The sequence below is a fragment of the Seriola lalandi genome, unplaced genomic scaffold (assembly GCF_002814215.2).
Source record: "Seriola lalandi dorsalis isolate HSWRI2012SDOR001 ecotype SW California unplaced genomic scaffold, Sedor1 jcf7180002054346, whole genome shotgun sequence".
Taxonomy (NCBI): domain Eukaryota; kingdom Metazoa; phylum Chordata; class Actinopteri; order Carangiformes; family Carangidae; genus Seriola; species Seriola lalandi.
Window position 1 is genome coordinate 287,538 of NW_019524899.1, and position 21,172 is coordinate 308,709.

The following is a 21,172-nucleotide window of genomic DNA, read 5'->3' on the forward strand; positions in this document are numbered from 1 at the left end:
CTCTCTCTCTCTCTCTCTCTCTCTCTCTCTCTCTCTCTCTCTCTCTCTCACACACACACACTTTACCGACCCCATCTGGCGACATTCCAGCCCATTCTCCGGGATCCCTGCTCATTTGAGCTCCAACGAAAAAGCAAACCCCTCCTGAGCGGCAAGACCCGCGACTCACCTCCTGCTTTAAAGCACTTCATTCAGCCGGCCGTCCAGTTTGCAGGAATTCACCCTGAACTAACTTTTCTTTGACTTGTAACCTCCCTTCAGCTCTCTGCCGCTCTCTCCTGCATGCACCGTCTATCTCTCTTTCACAGCCCGGCGCTCACACAAACAGATCAGCTTTCTCCCGCCTACCCACCCTGCTCTAGGATTATCCACTCTGTGTGTGTGTGTGTGTGTGTGTGTGTGTGTGTGTGTGTGAGAGTTTCTGAACAGACACCTAGATCTCACTGCAGGACAGAAATAGTAAGTGGGTGTGTGACTCAGACCAAGTTGTCTAACATCTAAACTCTACCTATGCAGTGTCTATAGTCCTACATACAGAACAGTATGTATCCTCACTGCTCTTCCTAACTTTTATTTCTTGATCTTGCAACTTTATATTTCATGGTTGGTGCACTGGTTTTGTTTATAGACTGTATTTCTCTTTCTTTTCCTCTTTTTCCTTTCTCCTTGCTCTACCTGTCTGTCTGCTCGTTTGTCTCTCCATCTACTAAATTCTACAAATTCTTTGCATACAAATAACCTCATCCTCCTCCCTCTTGATCTCTGTGTTTTCCACTCACTCCTCCAGCTGCTTCTGTGAGTCAACGCACATGTCAGACAGTGATAATAGAAATTCATAACTCTGCATCCATCTTATAAGGATTTAAAAAAAAAAAAAAAAAACAACTCCATCTGAAACAGTATGTGCCTGCTTGTCTTTGTATTGCAGCTGACAGACTGCTGTCAAGCAGCCTGTCTTTACTAGTCTAAACAATTCTTGATAGGTCAAATAAGTCTTTTTAGGTCTTTTGGGGCAAGTTTCCAGTCTGTCTGAGTAAGGACCATTACACACTGTGCAATTTAAGACTGTGAGAGAGAGGTGGTAAAATCTTTTGTCATCCATCCAGAATGGTGGTTCTAGATGGCATTATCCACCGACAGCTGATTTAGAGCTTTGGTGGTTATAGTGTCAGAAATTTATGTACAACATCTCACAGTTTTGACCACTGCTACTGTACAAACCAATCAGAATACAGCATGAAATGATGCAGAGCACACTGGCTGATACTGTACAAGTAGATACCACATTGGCGTTTACATCTTGTTTCCATGTGTCTATGGCCAGACAACATGAGAGTGGCACATGCTGCTGATGGGAGTTGTTAATTTGTCTTTATATGCATATGTAGGTTTTTTTTTTTAATTATTTTTTTTAATTAATGTACATATGAATGTATTTAGGTAAAAGTGTTTGTATATATGTTAATTTCCCTGTGTACATATCTTTTTTTAAACAATCATATTTTTTTATGTGTAAATAAATAAATGAAAAATATAACTTTGTGGCGCTATGATTCACTATCACAGTCTATCTCTCATAACTCCGATGTCTTGATGTGGTCAGAGAAACCTTTTCACTGTATCTAACTGTAAATGAAAGAATATGTCTGTATTTCGATTTTCCCAACAACTGATCATCCGATCGACTTCATACTTGTGCTGTGTGTTGACTGCAAAGTTTTTTGGAAGATATCTATATATATCTGAGAAAATTCAAAACGGAGAAGATAGACAGAGATTCCTCCAGCATTCGTACCATAATAACAGCAAGTTACCAATGGTAACATTCTATGGCAGGTGTTTACTGTATATACAGCAGCCAGTGTTCAGACAGAAATTTCACTTCAGACATTCGGACAAGTGGCACTCCAATCAGAAAGCAATAAGAAGCCTTTGAGGAAAGGAAGAAAGAAAGGAAGACATCTTTGAGGACACAAAACCAAACATCACTGAGAGTGACAAAGATGGCCTTTCAACAAGTTGTATCAGCCTTTAGCTCCAAAAAGTTGGTTGAGAAGCTGAGGAACTATAATGTAGAAAATAAGGCTGTAACCGCCCAGGTTGAGATGTTGAAGGCTGAGCTCATGGCAGAAGAGCAACACATTGCCTCTCAGGACGAAAAAGTGAGTGAGCTCTCTACAATGCTGGAAACAAAGAAAAATAAATACAAAACTCTGTCAAAAGATCTGCTCTTCCAGATCCAGCAGAAACTGGCTGTACAGTTTCGGCATCAAGAAGCTACCTTTCAGCAACAACTGGAAGAAGAGAGACAGTCTCATGATAAAAGAGAGAGAGAGGACCAGGAGTGATAGAGGATGAGGAACTGATCCAGGGGCTGAAACCAAAAATGGAGGACCTTACTTCAACCAACTGTGAGCATGTCACCGCTCAGGACGGAGGAAGAGGTCGACCAGGCCCTGCAGAGAGAAACTGCCCAACCAACAGAGGATCTGGAGGAGCAGGAGGAGGAGGAGCTTCTCAACCTGTCGCAAGCCCTACAACTGGAGCCAGAGCCGACGGTCTCCGAGGAGAAGCTCCCACAGAAGAAAAAGAAGTGCTCAGTCTTCAAAAGAATCAGCCACTTCTTCGGTTTGAGGAGGAGGAACAAGGCGGGTGACAAGAGTCCACAACCAACTAAGACTCCTACAACACAGCAGCACGGTGGCTCCCCAGATAGCAAAAATACTCAGCCCATACTTGGATCACATGCCCAGCATATGCCAGGGAGGAAGCATATGTTGGGTCAGAATACAAGACAAACCATGGTTCTTTTGGACAACCATGACTGGTTATTCGGCCATCTGCATCAAACCAGCTGGTCGGCTGGTTCTTTGAGTTCCAGCCTGTTTAGTTGTGTTTGTAGCAGTGCTGAGTTGTTACACTGATTTATATACACTGAATGTTCGCATAAATGCATTTCAAAATAAAAGTTCTGCCTGTGCAGCTGTATTTTGTAGCAGTGCAGGTTGTTAGGTGGTATTACGCACAGCACTAAAGATACACTATGCAGGATTGGTTGGTTGCTGTTTGTAAACACACCATTCAAAGTTGGCCCCTCCTCCTCAGCTCAATGAGCAAGAGCAAGAGAGAGGGAGAGAGGGAGGGCGAGAGCGAGAGAGAAAGAGAGCAGCGGTGGGCGAGCAAGCCAGAGAGTGAATTAAAAGAAGGAGTGGCATTAATGAGAACAAAACAGTGAATCAGAGAGATCAAAAAAGTTTTTAAAAAAATGTCGTATGTTTTAGATTTTATATCAAAATATCAATCAACTTTACAACTCTGGAAAAATTCTTTGGGCAGCTCACACCAGCTTAAAGAAGGCTTCACAGGGTGTGTGGGCCGTCCAGATTTAGATCCTGGACTGTGTGTGTTATTGGAGATGTTAATCATTGCTGTTTCTCAGCTGGTATGTGTGACATGTGTTGTATTTTTAGATCAGAAATTAAAGATGGACACTCTGCTAAACCTGTTCAACAAAAACAACAACTCGCACACAACTTCAGAGAGAGGGCAAACATGCACATGAATACACATATACAAAATGCCGAGAAAATCACACACACGCAGCATTTAGTCCCATCAGTTTAGCTGAGCCACTTCAGACTGGTTATAAGAGTTAGTTGCACTCACATCACCATGTTTTTTAAACTTACAGGAATAGCTGATGCAGATATTTCCAACATCCATTTCTGTTTAAACAAAGCAGAAACACACCTTCAACCATTTATTTATGATTTTTGCAGTCTGGATTTTTTGGAAAACCAAATTGGCGTCTCTGACCTGGCTCTAACACAGTTTAAGTTCTAGTTAACTGAAACAACACATTGTGGTTTCTACAATAATATTACATCAATAATTTCTGATGTGAAATATGGAGTACCCCAGGGCTCTCCCAAATTAAATGCAGTCATGTTATAGATTTCCACTGTTACGCTGATGATACTCAGCTGTATCTACCTGTAAAAGCTGATGATGACCCTTCCCAAATGATTATATTAGAGGCCATGTACATGTCTGCCATGAAAAGCTGAATGTCACAAAAGATCCTGCTCAAAAATTCAGATAAAACTGAGATGCTGGTCATTGATCCAGCAGGGTTAGGGTTTGTGTTAGACACCGGTTTAAACAAGTAACAGTAAACCTCAACAACTGTGTGATTTCTCAAAGTATGACAGCCAAGAACCTTGGTGTTACGTTTGATCCAGCTCTCTCTGTTGATCAGCACATTAAAGACATTAGCAAGATCACCCTTCACCAATGTAACATACCTACAATATATATATATAATTTGGTCTTTTAATTCACACCTAAAAGTCTTCAAATGGTTGAGAATGCTGCAGCTATATGTTTAACTAAATCCAGAAACTTTGACCACATTACCAGAATTTAAGATACTTCTAATGACAAAAAAAATCATAAACGGGCTTGCCCCCTCATACCTGTCTGATCTCCTTAAACCTTACACTCCATCCCGTGCTGTTGGCTCTCAGAATACAGGGCTCATGTCTGTCCTCAGAGTTAAAAAGAAGTCAGCAGACCGCAGAGGCTTTTCCTATCATGCCTCCTTCCTCTGCTGACATCAGACTGTCCTTTAAATCCAAACTTAAAACTTATCTTTATGCCTTCACTTTCAGTTAGCAGCTTACTCTTTGCAGTAGGATTTTCTCGCCAGTGGGTTGGTCTCAGTCTGAATGAAACCATTAAACCTAGTACGTACAGTATAGTCCATGTTGTGCTTGTTTATTCCCTGAAGCACGAGTGTCCAGGCTGTGTTGCCGCCCTCCCTCTTTCTCTCTCTCTCTCTCCCTCTCTCTCTATCCCTGTATTTTCTCTTCCCTGTCCACTATTTTCACTTTGTGCTGGACTACCGGCTGACCTGGGAACTCTGTCCCTCTCCTGGATGTCAATGCGTCACTACAGATGTTTTGGATCTGGATCTTCATCCTCCAGGAGTCCAAACCTCCTCCTTGTCTCTCTCTCCCTCTGTCTGTTTGTTTCCTTCTCCTAGATGTATACGTTTGGTGAGTTTGGTTTTACCTCTTGTATATTTGTATAATTCTGTTCTCTTTTCCAGGTCTTCATGGAGGTCATGTTGCTCAGGTCCTATTTGTTGGCAGTACCTGGAAGTTACTTGATATCGTCCCAAATCATATTCTTCATTAATGTTTATGATCTATAATGTTGTCCGGCTGATTCTCAATTCCGTAAATCTACTATGTTGCTCTATTCTGCACGCATCTATTGCATATCAGTCAGGCAGGCCATTCTATATAGAGCTCTGTGTTACATTATATTGCATACATATGTTGTGTTAAATATAAATGACAGCAGCAGAGGTTGTCTCTGACCATTAGAAAAGATGTCACACTTGCTTATCTCAAGATATCCGTCCACACATCTGTAAACACTCTGGGAAGGTGAACTGTTTCAATTGTGTTGCTCTGCAGGCTGCTGACATTTAGCAGCTATAAAAACTGGCAACTGCAGACACTAAGAAGCATGTGACAACCTAAAAATGAAAGCCTACCATTCTTTACCATCAATGCACACTGTTTAGCAGGAACACCGAAGGGCACGATGAGCCAAGCGAAAATGAAACAAACTATTGACTGAAAAATCTCAATATATCAATTCCTTGTTTTTCCCCTTCCCCAGGCTGAAGCTCATCAGGAGCAATCAGTAAAAAGTTCAAATTCAGCCACCTTCGAGCCAGACCAGGAGAAAACACACACACACACACACACACACACACACACATGCACACACACACACTCCAGCAGCTGACACCATGTTTGCTTTGGCCCGAATGTGTGAAACTACAATAGAAGTGTCACCGACAAGCCTCCGAAGACAAAGGATCAAGTGTGTGCACACTCTAGTCTCCACAGTGTGAAAAGAAATCTGTTACACACTACACAACGCCATATGCAGACAGTTGGCATGGCAACCAGTAGAGAGGCATAATCCCTGCATTTTGATGCATGAAAATACTGGAGGCTTTACAACAACACAGCATGAGAGAGTCAAAAGAGGGGGGAGAAACATCTGAAAGTACTCAAGTACAGCATGGTTTATCGCACATGTACAGCACAGGACATGTGTGATACACAAAAAAACTATAGAAGAGAAAAGGCTGCAATTTAAAAGCTCCTGAGGTACTTTACTGCTCTCAATGAAATAAATACATATACATCTTGATATCATTAAAATAAGGTTAGAAATTAGAGATGGAGAATGTTAAGAACAAAATTTTGACATGCAGAAAGAAGTGAAGGAAAAAAAAGGAGAGAGGATTTAAAGAACAAAACAAGAAAGAAAAATGAAAAATACCTTCTTCCACATCAGAAAAATACTCCTCTGTGATCATTTCGGGGACATTGGCTTTATGGACTGCGTGATTGGGATGGAGGAGAGGGTTAGAGAAAAAAAAGAAACCAAAGAATATGGAAAATCACATCTATGACAAAACCATAGGCAAAGGAAGAATTGAAAATTCTAATGTGATTAATGTACAAATTTATATCCTTTATATGACTGTTAAACTCCTTGTTATAGCTTTGGAAATAAAGGCTTAAATCATACTCATGACTGTGAGTGAAATAAAATGATGAAATAAAATGAAATAAGTTGATGATGGAAAAAAAAATACTGGCTTTTTTTTTTTTACCTGAATTACTCAGAAGCAACAACAAAATAACTGTTTCCTTGACAACAAAGGGAAAAATTGGCACAGAGGAGGCGAGCACTGGGATCAGATCAAACGCCAAATGTGACTCAACCTGGGATTTTATAGATTCTGTGTCTCTCTCCAGGGTTTTGTGAATGAGCTCAGGTCATATGTGGAGAACTGATTTAAAAGTGATACAGATTTAGACATGAATGAGCTGTAAATATGAAGCTGTTAAGCAAATCCTCACCTTCATCGTCGGACATGTCCAGCACCTCGTTCATGGTCTCCGGGACATTCATCTTGTGCTTCTCTGTCACAGTCTGTTGAACAGAGACAAGCTGTTAATCAAGTGTCAGCGCTGACCTATATGTGTATATGAGCCCGGGGGTTTGCAGAGACACACATACGCACCTGAGTGGTCAGAGTTTCTTCTGTGACCACTTTGAGTGTGTCAACTACAGAGATGTAGCCGAGCCTCCTGGCAATGGACAGAGCACTATTCCCATTCTGGACAGAAAACATAAAAAGTAATGAAGGTGAGTCATTTGTTTCAAACACTTTCAGGAAATTAAACTTGACTAATATTTAGAGCTTAATGTGATTCACAATGTGGATTGAAAGAGAACAGATTGCAAGCAACAAAGGTCATGAGCCAAATCAGACTTAATACATCTGTTGTGTACTGTATATAGCACTGTATTTGCACATGTCTGTCTGTGTGTGTGTGTGTGTGTGTGTGTGTGTGTGTGCGTATACTAACAGCTGTGAGTTCGTTGGGCGATGCTCCATGATGTAGCAGCAGGTTGATGATGTGTGTGTGTCCCTGCTGTGAAGCCTGATGGAGAGGAGTGTAACCGTTCTGCAGAGGAGGTACAGAGAGGCAAAGGTTAGAGTTTGAAAACACAGTTACACAACAAAATGCATTCATGCTGCACCCACTGAAAATATGCAGGTGCTCAAATCTCTTCTCCATACAGCAAAAAAGGAAATGAACACACATATATATATATACACACACGTGAAATAGTTACCTTGGTCTTAGCGTTGACCTTTGCCTGATTTTTCAGCAGGAAGTTGACCATTTTCACGTTGCCATAGTGACAGGCCACATGAAGAGGAGTGTATCCCAGCTGAAAAGGCAGAAAATAAATTATAAAATGTGTTAAGCAAGGGAAAGATCATATGGGTGCCTCACATCATCATCATCATCATCATCATCATCATCATCATCATCACATATTTATATGTTATTATATGAATTTTATACTTTTTAAAGGCGCTATTTGTAAGTTTTTCTATTGCTACGTAGCTAACGTTAGCATGAAGAGCTTTTTACTTTCCAGTCTTGTCAAGAGCTTTCAGCCATTGTTGTGTTTAAAAGGTAAAAGAGGTTATAATACACCGTCTGAGCAGCTACGTCTTCAGGACAGACTGGACATAAGAAAGTGATTGGCTGACCTTATCAAGCTGGTTAGCATGCTAACTTCAGTAGAAGAAAAGAAGTGATAAAAACAGAAGCAAAACAAGAGGGTTGCTTTCCTCTGCTGGAGACAGCTCTTGGCGAGTAAAGGCATCTTCCAGACTGATAAGTAAACCGCTGCTAATGCTAACCTTGGCTACGAAGCAATAGCAAAACTTACAAATAATTCCTTGGATTTATAACATGACCATGTTATGCACTGCTTACCGGGTTGGTTTTAGGACTAACAGTAAGCATCAAACATGAAGTGGTTTACATTATAATTGTTAAAACACTACATGGTTACAGCAGCGCCCCCATGGTTATCGTGTAATATTAATGATTCTTTTTGTTGGGACTGATAAGAACAATATCACATATCTGACACTGTCAAGATAAATATTTAAACATCACATCCTTTATATCAGAGGTTTTGACAAATAAGATGCATTCATACAAATTTCATCAGACAGAAAACATTCAAAGTGATATGATGTTGTGTCTCTTTTATGTACTGTCAGTACGTGCTACTAGATAACTCAATTTAAATATTAATTGCATTACTCCTCTCAGCTCTCAAATATTGTAAGCTTGATCCTACTTATTCATTCCAATAAATCATCTGAGCTGAGTTGTGCTGTGTATTGGATTTATATTTGCATGTGAGTGTGTCCTTGTGAGCTCTGATAAACGAGCTGGCAGTCTTAACAGCCACTTGGGGACTCTGGCAGTTACCGGAAATACGCCACAAAAATAGGCACTCCACGACTTGCAAATACCACAAGTGTGGGGGTTGGGATTGACCCGACAACCGGGTGGACTCTTCAGATTGCTCATTTGTTCGACTAACAGTCCGAAAACCAAAGATATTAAATTTGTAACAATATAAAACAGAAAAAAAGAGCAAATCCTCACATCTGAGAAGTTGGAATGAGTGAATATTTGGTGTTTCTGCTTGATAAATGACTTGAAAGATAATCCCTTTAGCCCTCAAGAAGACACTAGTATCATTACCTTGGTCTCAGGGTCTATAGTAGCCCCCTGGTTGACTAAGACCTCAGCAACGTTGACTTTATCCTCCTGGGCAGCCAGGTGGAGTGGAGTCAGACCAGACTGAGGATGAAGACGGAGGCAGAGAGACAGTTTAAAACTCAAAAAGACACAAAAAGACAAAGGGATGGAAAGGTGCTTAATACAGCATAATTGAGATGGAGTGGTTTGTTCATTATGGTGATGGAAAACATTAAAAACTGACAGCCAAAAATAAATAATTGGCAAAATAACAGAGTCTTGGATAAAAACACTGTCACCTTTAAGTAAAATTAAGATCCTGGCCATTAAACACAAGTCTATAGTGCACACACAAATATTACTTTCATGCTGTATGTACCACATCTGCCTGTGCGACCCTCAATCCTGCACAGGGACAAACATCTGCAGCAGTGGCAGTTTTCAACACGAGGAGCTTGTACCTTATTGCCCATGTTAACAGGAGCGTCTCGAGCCAGCAGCAGCGTCACTATGTCCACGTTGCCCTCCTGCGCTGCGAGGTGCAGAGGAGTGATTCCCTGGCGTGTTACTGTGTTTGTGGAGGCGCCGTACTCCAGTAATGTGGTGGTTATCTCCATCTGATTCTTCTTGGCTGCAATGTGGAGCGGTGTGTAACCGTTCTGGGTACAGAGAATCAGAGGAGTGTGTTTATTTGTTCATGTGTTATTTTTCCTTAACACACGGCCAAGCTAGAACAGAAATCAATTAGACAAAATATATTCTGGATTGAATTCTCAGTTTGTTTAAATTTTAACAAAATTAAAGCGTGTTTTCCCAATTCATAAAGGTACCACGTGCTATGTGCAATTCCAGCAAGTATATTTATAAAAAGGATGCATACAGGCTTTTGAGTGTCATGAAGAATTGTATTGAGAGAACACATTAGCGGATGGATGATAATTTAATATTATCATGTATCAGGGGAATTGTACTGTAATCATATGATCATGTATCACAAGAAAAAAGCTATAATCATGAATTTTGTAGCTCCTCTTATTATTCTTTGTCTCACTTCTATTTTGGGTGATAATAATGCTCTAAGTCTTGGAACTAATGCTCCCATAATTTTGAGGGATTTAAACAGAGAGTACTGTACAATGTTGCCATGGAGTCAGTGAGTTAGCTGAGGGCTCAGACTTCAGCCCTGTTATTATAACTGTTTACATTTAGGCAAACTGCAATTAAAACTTTAACAAAACTCATTAAAAGTATGCTGAATTAGCTGAAAAGATTTCTACCACGCTTATTTCGGTCCATTTACAGTTAGCTTAGCTTAGCATAAAGACTGGAAACAGGGAGAAACAGCTAGCCTGGCTCTGTCTGAAGATAACGAAATCCACCATGTTGTATCTTGTTTATTTAATCCGGTCAAAACAAAACAAAAGTAAAAGTAAAAAGCCCCAGATAAGCCCCTATCTTGTTCTTTATGCTAAGCTAAGATAACCAGTTGCTAGCTGTAGCTTCACATTTACTGTACATACATGAGAGTGGTACCAATCTTCTCATCTAACATTCACAAGAAAGTGAATAATTTAACTGTGTGTGAATTTCACCAAAATATTCCTAATATTCCTTCACATTAATTTAAGAAAATAATGATTAACAACTAAAAAAGAAAAGGTTCAAGTTTTCTGTTTAAACAAGCACAGTTGTTTTTTGATTTAATACTCAACTGTTCAACAAAGTTAATTTGTTATTTTGCATTAAGTTACAGTATTATGATATATATTTATATCAGAAAATTATTCTTTTTAAGATTCTAATTAATTTCAATGACATCTTCCAGCCCACTTCTCTTTTTGTTTACATTTTAATGCTATTCTGGTGGATGCAGCCAACTTTGTCTTATATCCAGGTATTTGATTAAAAAACACTTGATGAAAATGTTTTGTCAGAAAGAAAGAAGTTAGTGGAGCTTTCATGGTTTAAGTGGCAGCTTTCTCAGGATAGATGCTGTTAAAACCAGCCAATCACAAAGCATCGCTCCAGTATAGAACACAGGGTAATTGCATGGTGGGTGACTGAAACTAGGTCAGCCTGCTTTCACCCCGAGCCAAAGAGGGAGAGAGAGGTTTTGGTGCATTAATGCATTAAGGAACATTTGATTTTACCTCCTTCAGCAAACACGCACACACACACACACACACACACACACACACACACACAAACGCACGCACACGCACGCACACACACTTTGACTGACTCTTACCTTTGCAGCAGCATGCGGCGAGGCTCCCTGGTTGAGCAGGAGCAGCGCCACCTTCTGGTTATCATAGTGTGCTGCCACATGCAGTGGAGTTAGTCCACTCTGAACACACACACAAACGCACATGAGCATTGTTAGATGGTGATACACATACAGCAGAGTGCAGTATGAGCAGAGAATACTGTGAAAGCTTTGGCTGAACAAAACAAAGTGATCCTGTGCACGTGTGTGACTTGCATATATCCTGTTCTTTATGTGGGAGCTCACACACACACACACACTCTCCTTTTGTCGCTCATAAACAATCATTCTCTCTCAGGCACACATCATTGGCTAAACCTGCATTACCTTCCCAGCAGCGTCAGCCTGAGCACTTTTCTGCAGCAGCAGGTTGGCGACCTCGATCTTCCCGTATTTTGCTGCAACGTGCAAAGGAGTGAAGCCCTTCTGCAGAGACACGCAACAGAAAAAGAACATTAAACCAAATTTAATACAAAATCTAATCTGAGTTGCTCTGTCTCTGTTAAACACACTGCTCCCATGACTTGTTTTCTATACGTGGCTGCTCCCACAGAACCATATGTGTTTGATCACTTCAGACTGAGTCATTTGCAGCGTTATGTCATGACAACATGGAGAACTGATTACTTAAAAAAAAAATGATGAAACACAGTATGGGCCCAGGGTGTGGAGGTAGGATGTGTGTTGTGTGCGTTACATCAGATTCTTCAGCTATGAGGCAACAAAGATCCGTGACTGCGGTTCAAAATGAATTCTGAGCAGAAAGACTCTGCTGTGTGTGTGTTGTATGTGCACGTCTGTGAATGCACGCAAACAGAAAAGTGACTAACAGTGTTGCACTGGGACCTGACAGAACACAGACTGTCCTCCTTGTTCAAGGCTCGTGAATTTCTACAGTAAAAATCATATCGCACACAATCAGGGTAGGAAGCCTGCTTGCAGGAAAAGATTTAACCAAAACACTATCACAGATGCTTGTGTGAATAATAGAACTTTATTACCATTTGGAAATGATTGTTATGATCGTGACAGATGGGTCAGGAAAAATCCAATCATAGTACATAAGCATTATTATCATCAATCATTAGCAACAGTTCACACAACTGACTGAATTTAATGAACTTTTGTTCATGGCTGGTAGCACCTTAAAAACTACCTCACGAGATCCGATATAAAGAAACAAGTGGGGCCTGTTTCTTCCTTTGTTTCACCATCGTCAACATCATCTCAAAGGGTCGAAATCTGTGGCCATGAAATGCTTCACTGCAGTTTAAACTGATGTTTTCAGATGAGTAATTCACAATACAAAATGATCCAAAGCTGGACAAATAACTCCTCCACCAACAGTCACTGAAATTCCTTAATTAGGTTGCACGATATTTTGGGGCCAGTATGTGTGTATGCATATGTCAAATGTGTAAATACTGTACTTTTTACTCCTTTACATTTTTCTAATTACAGTTACTAGTTACTTTGCATATTTTGCAGATTATTTCTAATGAAAAGCTTCTAAAATATCACACATTCTTTCCGAAAAATAAAAAAAGTTATGTGCCACTTTATAATCAATACTTCAACCTGCTTTCGAGGCAGATCAACATGTTTCAAGAAGCTTACAAAATCAACTTTTTACATATAATTCTATTCAAGCAAGCAACCCAAAAGTTTAAACTTACTTGGGTATTACCACCTTCACTTCAGTAAGATCTTCTTCCACTCCAGAGCAATAGCACTAATCCCCTGGCTTGCCCACTCTATGTTTATATGTAACACAAACACATATTTTCTCGTGTGTGTGTGTTTAATATTTACCTTAGTAGTGATGCCCAGACTCGCTCCTTGGTCCAGCAGTGCTGCAGCGATGTCTCGGTGTCCCTCCCTGGCGGCCAAGTGTAAAGGTGTGTATCCGGAGTTGGTGGTGGCGTCTGGGCACGCTCCGTTAGCCAGCAGCTGGTGAACTATGTCTTGTTTACCGAGGCGGCTAGAGATGTGCAATGGAGTCTGGTCGTCCTGGTGACAACAAGCAAACAAACATGAACAGCACATTATTAATACCTAAAAAACAAAGTTTTCAGAGGAACTGTTTGCTTAAACCTGCAAAAACTGATGTGAACAAATTGACATATAATCATCTTTTCAGTGGATATCTTGAAGTTGTTAGCAAACAGTTGCTTATTTACACATTCAGCAGTTATGTAGAAACCTATTATTCATGTGGAGTAGTGTCTGCGTCCACCCGATGAATTGAAGTGTAGTATTTCCTCTTTTTGCTCTATTTTTGGTCTCTACCGACTCCTGAGGGAAATGTCTGGCTCTTTAGCTGCTAACTACTATCACTTTTAGCTGTAAAGTTGAGTGGAGCTGCTGACTCAGGTAATAAGTCTCTGTAGCCAATGCTTTCAAAGTGTTTTCACATTGTGATTTCATGTCTTATTGTTATAAAAATATCAATTATAGCTGCTTTAAGAAAGAAAAGAAAAGAAATCTTTGTAGGCTCCGGTGCTTTGTTTGTTGCAATCGTTGTATTTTTTGGAGAATTTTGTGTACTGTCATATTAGCCTTCCATTTACAATATTCAAGCAACTTTGAATGAACATTTTCTCTCTTATAATGAGAAAAACTGGCTTTGTAGGACATTTTTTCCAGAGGTCGATGAAAATGAATAAAAATACCAGCATATTTACACAGCAACCTGACATAAGGATTTCTATCATTATGTCATGGCAGTTTCCACCAAAAGGTTTTTTGTTTGCTTACAATGGGAACAAGAAGACAAATCTGCACTGTAATCACTCAGTAATTAGACACATGCAAAGACAAAACCACACACACTCCCAACCACAGGCACACAGCGTGGCTCACTTTTAGCAACTGTAATGTTCTGTGTCTCAAGCAAATATAAATAAATACACAGACACACGCACAGGCACACACTCAAAGCTATTGTGGCCGACACTGAATGGGTTCAGTGTATTTTCTGTTAAAAAAGGATGATAGAGTGTGATCTGAAGTCAAATGTCACATGTGGTCTACCTTGGCCTTGGCATCCACTCGAGCTCCGTTCTGGACCAGATATCGGACCACATTTGACTGTCCTGCTCTCGCTGCCATGTGGAGTGCTGTCTCCCCCCTCTGCAGCGAGCACGCACGCACACACACACGCGCACACACACGCACACACAAACACACAGGAAAGAAAGGGAGGGATTAACAGTTATTCCAAAGTTCTGAGTCTTTCTCCAAATCCTCTCTCAGCCTCCTTCTTCATGAAAATCTCCCTTTTCTGTTAAGATGTACAGAGAGAAAGAGAGAAAGAGAGAGAGAGAGAGAGAGAGAGAGAGAGAGGGAGAGAGAGAGACCCCCTCACTCTCCACACCCAACTTCACCATAATGACGTCCCATAATGCTCCGTTTCTACGGTAACCTGGCCACAGACACGGCGTGGGCGACCAAATACTTGGGGTTGAAGAGTTGACTGTGCAGTGCTTTTGCCCCTCTCTGTTTGCTTCCTCCCTCTCCCTTTCCCTCTCTCTCTCTTTATTTTCTCGTTCACCTTTAATGTGATTTAACAGTTAGGAGGGTCAGTAGTAGAGCTTGTAGCTGCTATAGAAGAGTGTTGACGGACCAGATGAGAGTAAGAGGTTGTTTCCTTACATACACATGGCATTAATATACCGCTGCTTTCCCTCCTCCTCCCTGAACTACACAGGTTTTCACCAATGACAGTGATTTGGAGGTTGCTCACTCTTCTACAACATAACCAGGGTAAATTATTTATTTAACCTGGCTTTTAAATAATTCTGTCAGATTTTACTGTTCTTACTAGTTTCTGTTTTTATTTTCATTTGCATATTTTATCATCTACCGTCTTTATATTGTCTAATTCCATTTCATCCTTCTATTCGCCCTTATTCTATCATACTATTTCATTTTTTATTGTAAAGCACTTTGAGCTACATCTCTTGCATGATATAAATAAAGTTTATTATTATTTTTGATAGTGATACGTCACTTTGAAGAAGTACTCAGATGGTTTGCTTTAGTAAAAGTATCAGTCCAAGAATTTTGAAAATTTTGATCCACTGGTTTAATCCTGAATTTATATTGATAATCACATTATTTACTATAGAATCTTACTCTGAAAAGTAACAGGTACCTAAAGCAGATTTTAAGTCAGATAAATGTAGTTAAGTAAAAAGTACATTTCCCTCTGAAATGTGGTGGAGAAGAAGTACCTCAAAAATTATACTTAAGTACATGTACTTTGCTGCTTTCAACCCCTGCACATTGTAAAAGAGAAACTGTGAAAATGCCATATCATGTTGTCCCAGGTACAGAGGACTGACAATCACACTTTTTTATATCTATTTATCACAAAAAAATATCTATTTATCCTATACCTGAAAAAAAAATTCTCCTCACTTATAATGTAGTACTGACATTTTACATTTTGTCAGTCCTTTGGGAAAACAAGAAGTAAATGACGAAGGAATAAGAAAGAGAAATCAGGAGCTTCCTGAACTCACCACATTGCTTGTGTTTGGTGAAGCCCCGTGGCTGATCAGCTGGTGGACGATGTTTTCATGTCCCATAAAAGCTGCTACGTGGATCGGAGTCAGACCAGACTGAAGAATCAGAACAAGAACAATAATCTGTGAGTATGAATGTCAACGATCTTCATGACCTGTTTTTTTTTTTTTTTAAAAGATTTACATTTTCAGAAGGAATGAACGGGCTTGAGCTTGAGTTCTACACACAGGGAGGGGAAGTCAGAAAGAATCATCAGACTATCACGTGTAGAAATAGTGGTTGTAGAAAAGAATCCAGTTATTTTAGGAATACTGGGCAAAAACAAAAAAAAAAGCTTTTTATTACATGTTATTTTAGATTTGAGTCTGTGATACATGAGAACACAATCCGGTTCCTGATCAGCACATCTACAGTATATGACAAATGTATTAAAGGCAACTTGTTTTACACCCATAATAACACATTTTCTTCAGCAAAAATAACTGACATATTATCAGCCTTTAAGCTAATATGGCTAAACTTGTTAGGAAACAGTTGCTTATCTACACACCCAGCAGTTACTGAGCAACATTATCATACACTTAGCGTCGTGTTTGTGTCCAGCTGATGAATATAAATCCAGTATTCCCTCTCTGTTAGCTCTGTTTTTGGTCTCCACCAGCTCCTGAAGGGAAACACCTGGCTCTTTAGCTGCTAAATGCTCCGCTGTGTTCACCAGCTGCTCTCTAACTGTGTGTGTGTGTGTCTGCTGTTCGCTGCTGAGCGGCTAGACTCTATGACAGTGAACTAAAGGGCCGGACAGATAAACGATGAGCCGAGTCTCTATAAAGTTCTTTAAAGCCGAGGAGATCCAGGTGATAATTACCTGTAGCTTCATCACTACAGTCGACCCCTTTCACACTGTCGTTTGATACATAAATATCAAATACAGCCACTTTAAACCAGGCTGACATGATCTCACCACCAATGGAAGATCCTTTTTTTACTTATTTTAAGAAAATAAGACGCAATAATAAACAAAATGACTTGGTAAGATGAAGATTTTTTTTTTCTGTGTGTGCAGTATAAAAAATTTCCCTTCTTTTATGTAATGAAGCTGAAGTATAAAGAAGCAGAAAATTTAAATACACAAGTACAAGTAGCCGATGGCAAAAGTGTACTTAAGCACAGCTCTTCTTTCCAGCGCTGTGGGAACAGATTTAACCCCAAACAACCCACAGAAAACTTGCCAACTCTCTTCTTGTGATGCTCCCGGAGGTTCGTAGAGAACAAGACACACCAAGTCTTTCTTCACTTTAAAAACCGATTACAGCAACAACTGACGCCGTGGAGCTTTCACGCTCTGCACACATACCTCAGTGACTGCCTGTATGGATGCTCCATGCTTCAGAAGCAGCTCCATCACCTTGACTCTGTTTTTCTTGCAGGCGATGTGCAGGGGAGTGAAACCATTCTAAAACACGGAAAACAAAAATAAATCCACAAAAAAGTTTGTTTTTTTTGTTTTTTTTTAAATAGTCCTGCGTGTGTGTGTGTGTGTGTGTGTGTGTGTGTGTGTGTGTGTGTCTCGCAGAACTGGCTGAAGACAAATCTGGAACTCCACATGGAAAATACAGTACAAAGGGGCACCTTCTTTCCTTGTTCCCCCTCCTCTTCCCCTTTTCCCCTTTTTCTTTCACTCTTTTCTCTAAACTCTCAACATGCAAACCAGACAAGCATGTGTGGAAATAATTGACTTGACTGTAAGAATGTAAAAAAAAAAAAAAAAGGAATTAAAAAGTATGCTGGGCTGAAATAGATACTCTTCTTTACAACTCACTCGTCTCTCGCCAGCTCGTACAGTCTGCCCCCTCCTTCCCTCCCTCCTTCTCCTACTCTCCTGACTTTGAGGTTTCTGGCTCAATCCTATGACTTCATTTTCCTCTCCATGTCCTTTTTTTCCTTCTCATTCTCTCTGGCTATAAAGTCCCAGTGCTCTAACCACACCCAGACTTCTCCCATTACAGAACAGAGATGGTTGTCTTAACGCCAAAGACAGCGGCTGTGGTTATAAAGCCTCTTTTGGTGTCCTTGTCTGCTTCCTTCATTCATTTCCTTCATGTTCTCTCTCTCTGTGCTGTGTCTTTTCCTCTCAGTTAAAGTTCCTTATATCTCTCTTTTTGTTGTAAAAACAAAAGTAGGGATAATGAGGGAAGTTAAGGAGGAAAAGAAAAGGAAGGAGGGAGGGAGAGAGGAAATGAGAGACTTGAAAGGAAGGAAGAAATCTTTGGTTGGTCGGGAGATGAAATCATCAAGACCTGACTGCAGGACTTAAATGTTCCACTGGCACAAGCTTGAGCAACAGTGCAGCTTCAATTCAAGCCTCTGCAGGAATTCATCCATTTTATACTTCAGTTTTGGAGAAAGATTTTTCTATCACTTTCCCACTGTAAAGTCTCTTTCAGACATGCATCTCGTTACATGAATGAGGCGGTCGTTCTCACGTTTAAAATAAGCCCCAGGTCACTTTTCTGTTAAAGTTACGGCGGCTATTTCACAAGAACATTTCCATCCCTCTTTAAACATGGCTCGTGTATGAACTGAAATCCGTCCCATTAATGTAAAGGTCACACAAGCTCAAGGTAAAAAAAACCAAAAAAACAGAGGGAGATATAAACGCACTTCTAAGAGTTCTGTAATAAAATTTTCTCCAAATGATCTTTTATGAGAGAGAAAGAAATAAAAAAAAATAAAGAAATTCTGTTTAATAAACCAGAAAATACTATAAAATAGTATTTCATTGATTTCTTTGCTCCTTGAAGTGTGCGACAAGAGGGAAAATACTCTTGATCAGATCAAGTAATTGATTCATTCAAAGCCCTCCTACATAAGATAATTATGCTGGTCCTTGAACTAAACACAGAACAAAATCTCCAGCTTTTCACCTCCTCTCATTCCTTTTCACACTTTTGGTTGCATCATAACAAATGACTGGGGAGTCTCTTTCTCCCTGAAGCTACAACTGCATCTCTTTGCTGCCGACCCACATCTGATCCTTATCGGGCTCAATAAGATTTTGACTAAAGTGATATTCTGTATTATGCTTTGTCGTTGGACCGTCACTGGCCAATCAGATTCAGGTGTAAAAACTGGGCCAAATCTTATTGAGCCTGATTTGAATCCATATATCTTCCCCCATCCTCACCAGTGCCTTGGCGTTGGGGTTGGCCTTCTTGTCCACAATGACCTTTGCCACCTTGTAGTGTCCGCAGTGGGCGGCTACGTGCAGCGCAGTCAGGTAGTCGTTGGTCACGTCGTCCACAGGCACCTCGTGGTGCAGCAGCAGCTGGACGCAGTTGAGGTGGTCGCCCTGTGTCGCCATGTGGAGGGGAGACAAACCGTTCTGGAGGCAAAACAAGAGGAAATAGTTGTCGTGGCTGCTAAAGCTAATGTGTCAAACGGTCGTGTGTCTTGTTGGCATCAGGAAGAGAATGATCTAACTGCTTAAGAAAAAAAACTGAGGCAGAGAAGTGAGAATATAAAGCAGCAAGACAGAGGTTGTACCTTGGTCTTTGACAGTATTGGAGCTCCTCTGTCCAGCAGCATCTCCACCACCTGCTCATGACCGCTCCGGGCTCCACAGTGGAGAGGAGTCAGACCATCCTGTGAGGACAAACAGTGAGTGCAATGTAGGAGCAGTAGCTTCAGGCAGATGCTCGGCTTTCAGCTTAACACCATCAACCACAGTGTCAGCGAAGCCCTCACTGCAATTGTACACAGACTGCAGGATGATGATATTCATGAATTTATTTCTTTTGAAGTTTCCCATCTTTGTCTATAGGTTGAAAAAAACCTTCAGCTAGTAAACATTTGGGCAAACATAAAACTAAGCCGCTTCTGACACCTTGGAGATGATATGAGAACAGTTTGTACAGTTTGTTTGGAACATAAATGGTCATGGATTGGGCTTTACTGAACTCAGAGGTTTAAACAAGAGACACTATCAAGCTCGATTATGAAGTGTTTTCAGCTTTGATATTTTTCTTTTTTCCATCTGTGCCTCCAACTTCATTAAAGTGCAGCATTAAATCAATGGAGTTTCCTTTTAAATAAAAACATCAGTCAAAAATGTATATATTTGGGATCAAAATGCATGTCTACCTTGGTCCGTGCATCTATCTTGGCCCCTCTTTCCAGCAGCAGTCGCACCATGTTGCTGTTCCCACGTTTGGATGCTACGTGCAGCGGTGTTATGTCATTCTGTGGAGAAAGATAAGAAGAAAAAGGAATATATTTAACACACAGGATCTTCACACTCTCTGCTGGTCAGACATTACAACTCATGACATCATGCGCACAGTGGGGAAACAAATACAGAACCTGACACATGACACCAAAGAGCATGTGTTAATAAAGCCTTTTTTATTATACATATCATGTGTCTGTCATTTCTGATTCAGTTAGAGGAAAAACGCTGAACTCTTTTGCAGTGCGAGAGGACAAAGATTCACATTCCCCCTTAGACAGACGGTACAAGTCTCAGAGCTGCCAGCTGCACACTGATCTGTGCTCTTGCTTTCTTGGTCTTTCCGGTGTAATTTTCCAGAAAGCTGACAGGGAGAGAGAGAGAGTGTTCACCAGAAGTTCTTATATAGGGCTGAGTAGGACTTTTAATAGGACACTCTTCACTACGAAGCTGCACCTGCTGAGTGTTATGTATAGTCTACAATCTACTGTGTGGTTATATAATCTGTTTGAGGACAGACTGTGTTTCTGTGTGCTCTTTACCAATAAGTCAAAACTAATGAGAATACAATGTTAATAATAATAAACAAATAAATAATAAATGAATAATAATAATAAATAAAGCTGATTTCAGCTGATTCTTTGTTTTCTATCACATTGATCTTTGACATATTTGGTGAAATGACAAAATATTAAATACTTGAGAAAAGAACCTGAATATTACCTATTTGAAAATGTCACATAAAAATTTACTAAAGTGTTTGACACTTTTATATAGATTCACAAACATCCAGCATCCATTCCTAAAATCTATAGGATCATGTAGCGCACACACACAATGCTTCCTCCTGCAGACTGACAAGCACAGCTGTAGAATTACTTGCGTCAGTTTTAGATTCCTGCACACACACACACATACACACACACACGTGTGTGTGTATGTGTGTGTTCACCGTCTTTGAAATGAAGCACCTAC

At 40.3% G+C, this 21,172-nt stretch overlaps 1 protein-coding gene across 5 annotated transcripts in view; it reads right to left on the reverse strand.

The window, feature by feature from the left end:
* LOC111656169 (ankyrin-3-like) overlaps positions 1 to 21,172 on the reverse strand; it is a 115,271-nt gene that overhangs the window by 47,009 nt on the left and 47,090 nt on the right. For 3 of the 5 annotated variants that reach the window (XM_087174384.1, XM_087174380.1, XM_087174381.1), the window contains exons 9-25: positions 20,113 to 20,211; positions 19,516 to 19,614; positions 19,157 to 19,354; positions 17,327 to 17,425; positions 15,969 to 16,067; positions 14,476 to 14,574; positions 13,255 to 13,452; positions 11,770 to 11,868; positions 11,425 to 11,523; positions 9,638 to 9,835; positions 9,180 to 9,278; positions 7,738 to 7,836; positions 7,467 to 7,565; positions 7,118 to 7,213; positions 6,954 to 7,026; positions 6,367 to 6,426; positions 3,690 to 3,725 (exon numbers count right to left, since the gene is read on the reverse strand). In XM_087174384.1, the coding sequence (XP_087030510.1) occupies positions 3,690 to 3,725; positions 6,367 to 6,426; positions 6,954 to 7,026; positions 7,118 to 7,213; positions 7,467 to 7,565; positions 7,738 to 7,836; positions 9,180 to 9,278; positions 9,638 to 9,835; positions 11,425 to 11,523; positions 11,770 to 11,868; positions 13,255 to 13,452; positions 14,476 to 14,574; positions 15,969 to 16,067; positions 17,327 to 17,425; positions 19,157 to 19,354; positions 19,516 to 19,614; positions 20,113 to 20,211 (1,849 nt within the window). The remainder of the gene's footprint in view (positions 1 to 3,689; positions 3,726 to 6,366; positions 6,427 to 6,953; positions 7,027 to 7,117; positions 7,214 to 7,466; positions 7,566 to 7,737; positions 7,837 to 9,179; positions 9,279 to 9,637; positions 9,836 to 11,424; positions 11,524 to 11,769; positions 11,869 to 13,254; positions 13,453 to 14,475; positions 14,575 to 15,968; positions 16,068 to 17,326; positions 17,426 to 19,156; positions 19,355 to 19,515; positions 19,615 to 20,112; positions 20,212 to 21,172) is intronic. The other 2 variants (XM_087174383.1, XM_087174382.1) reach the window with 1 other exon arrangement.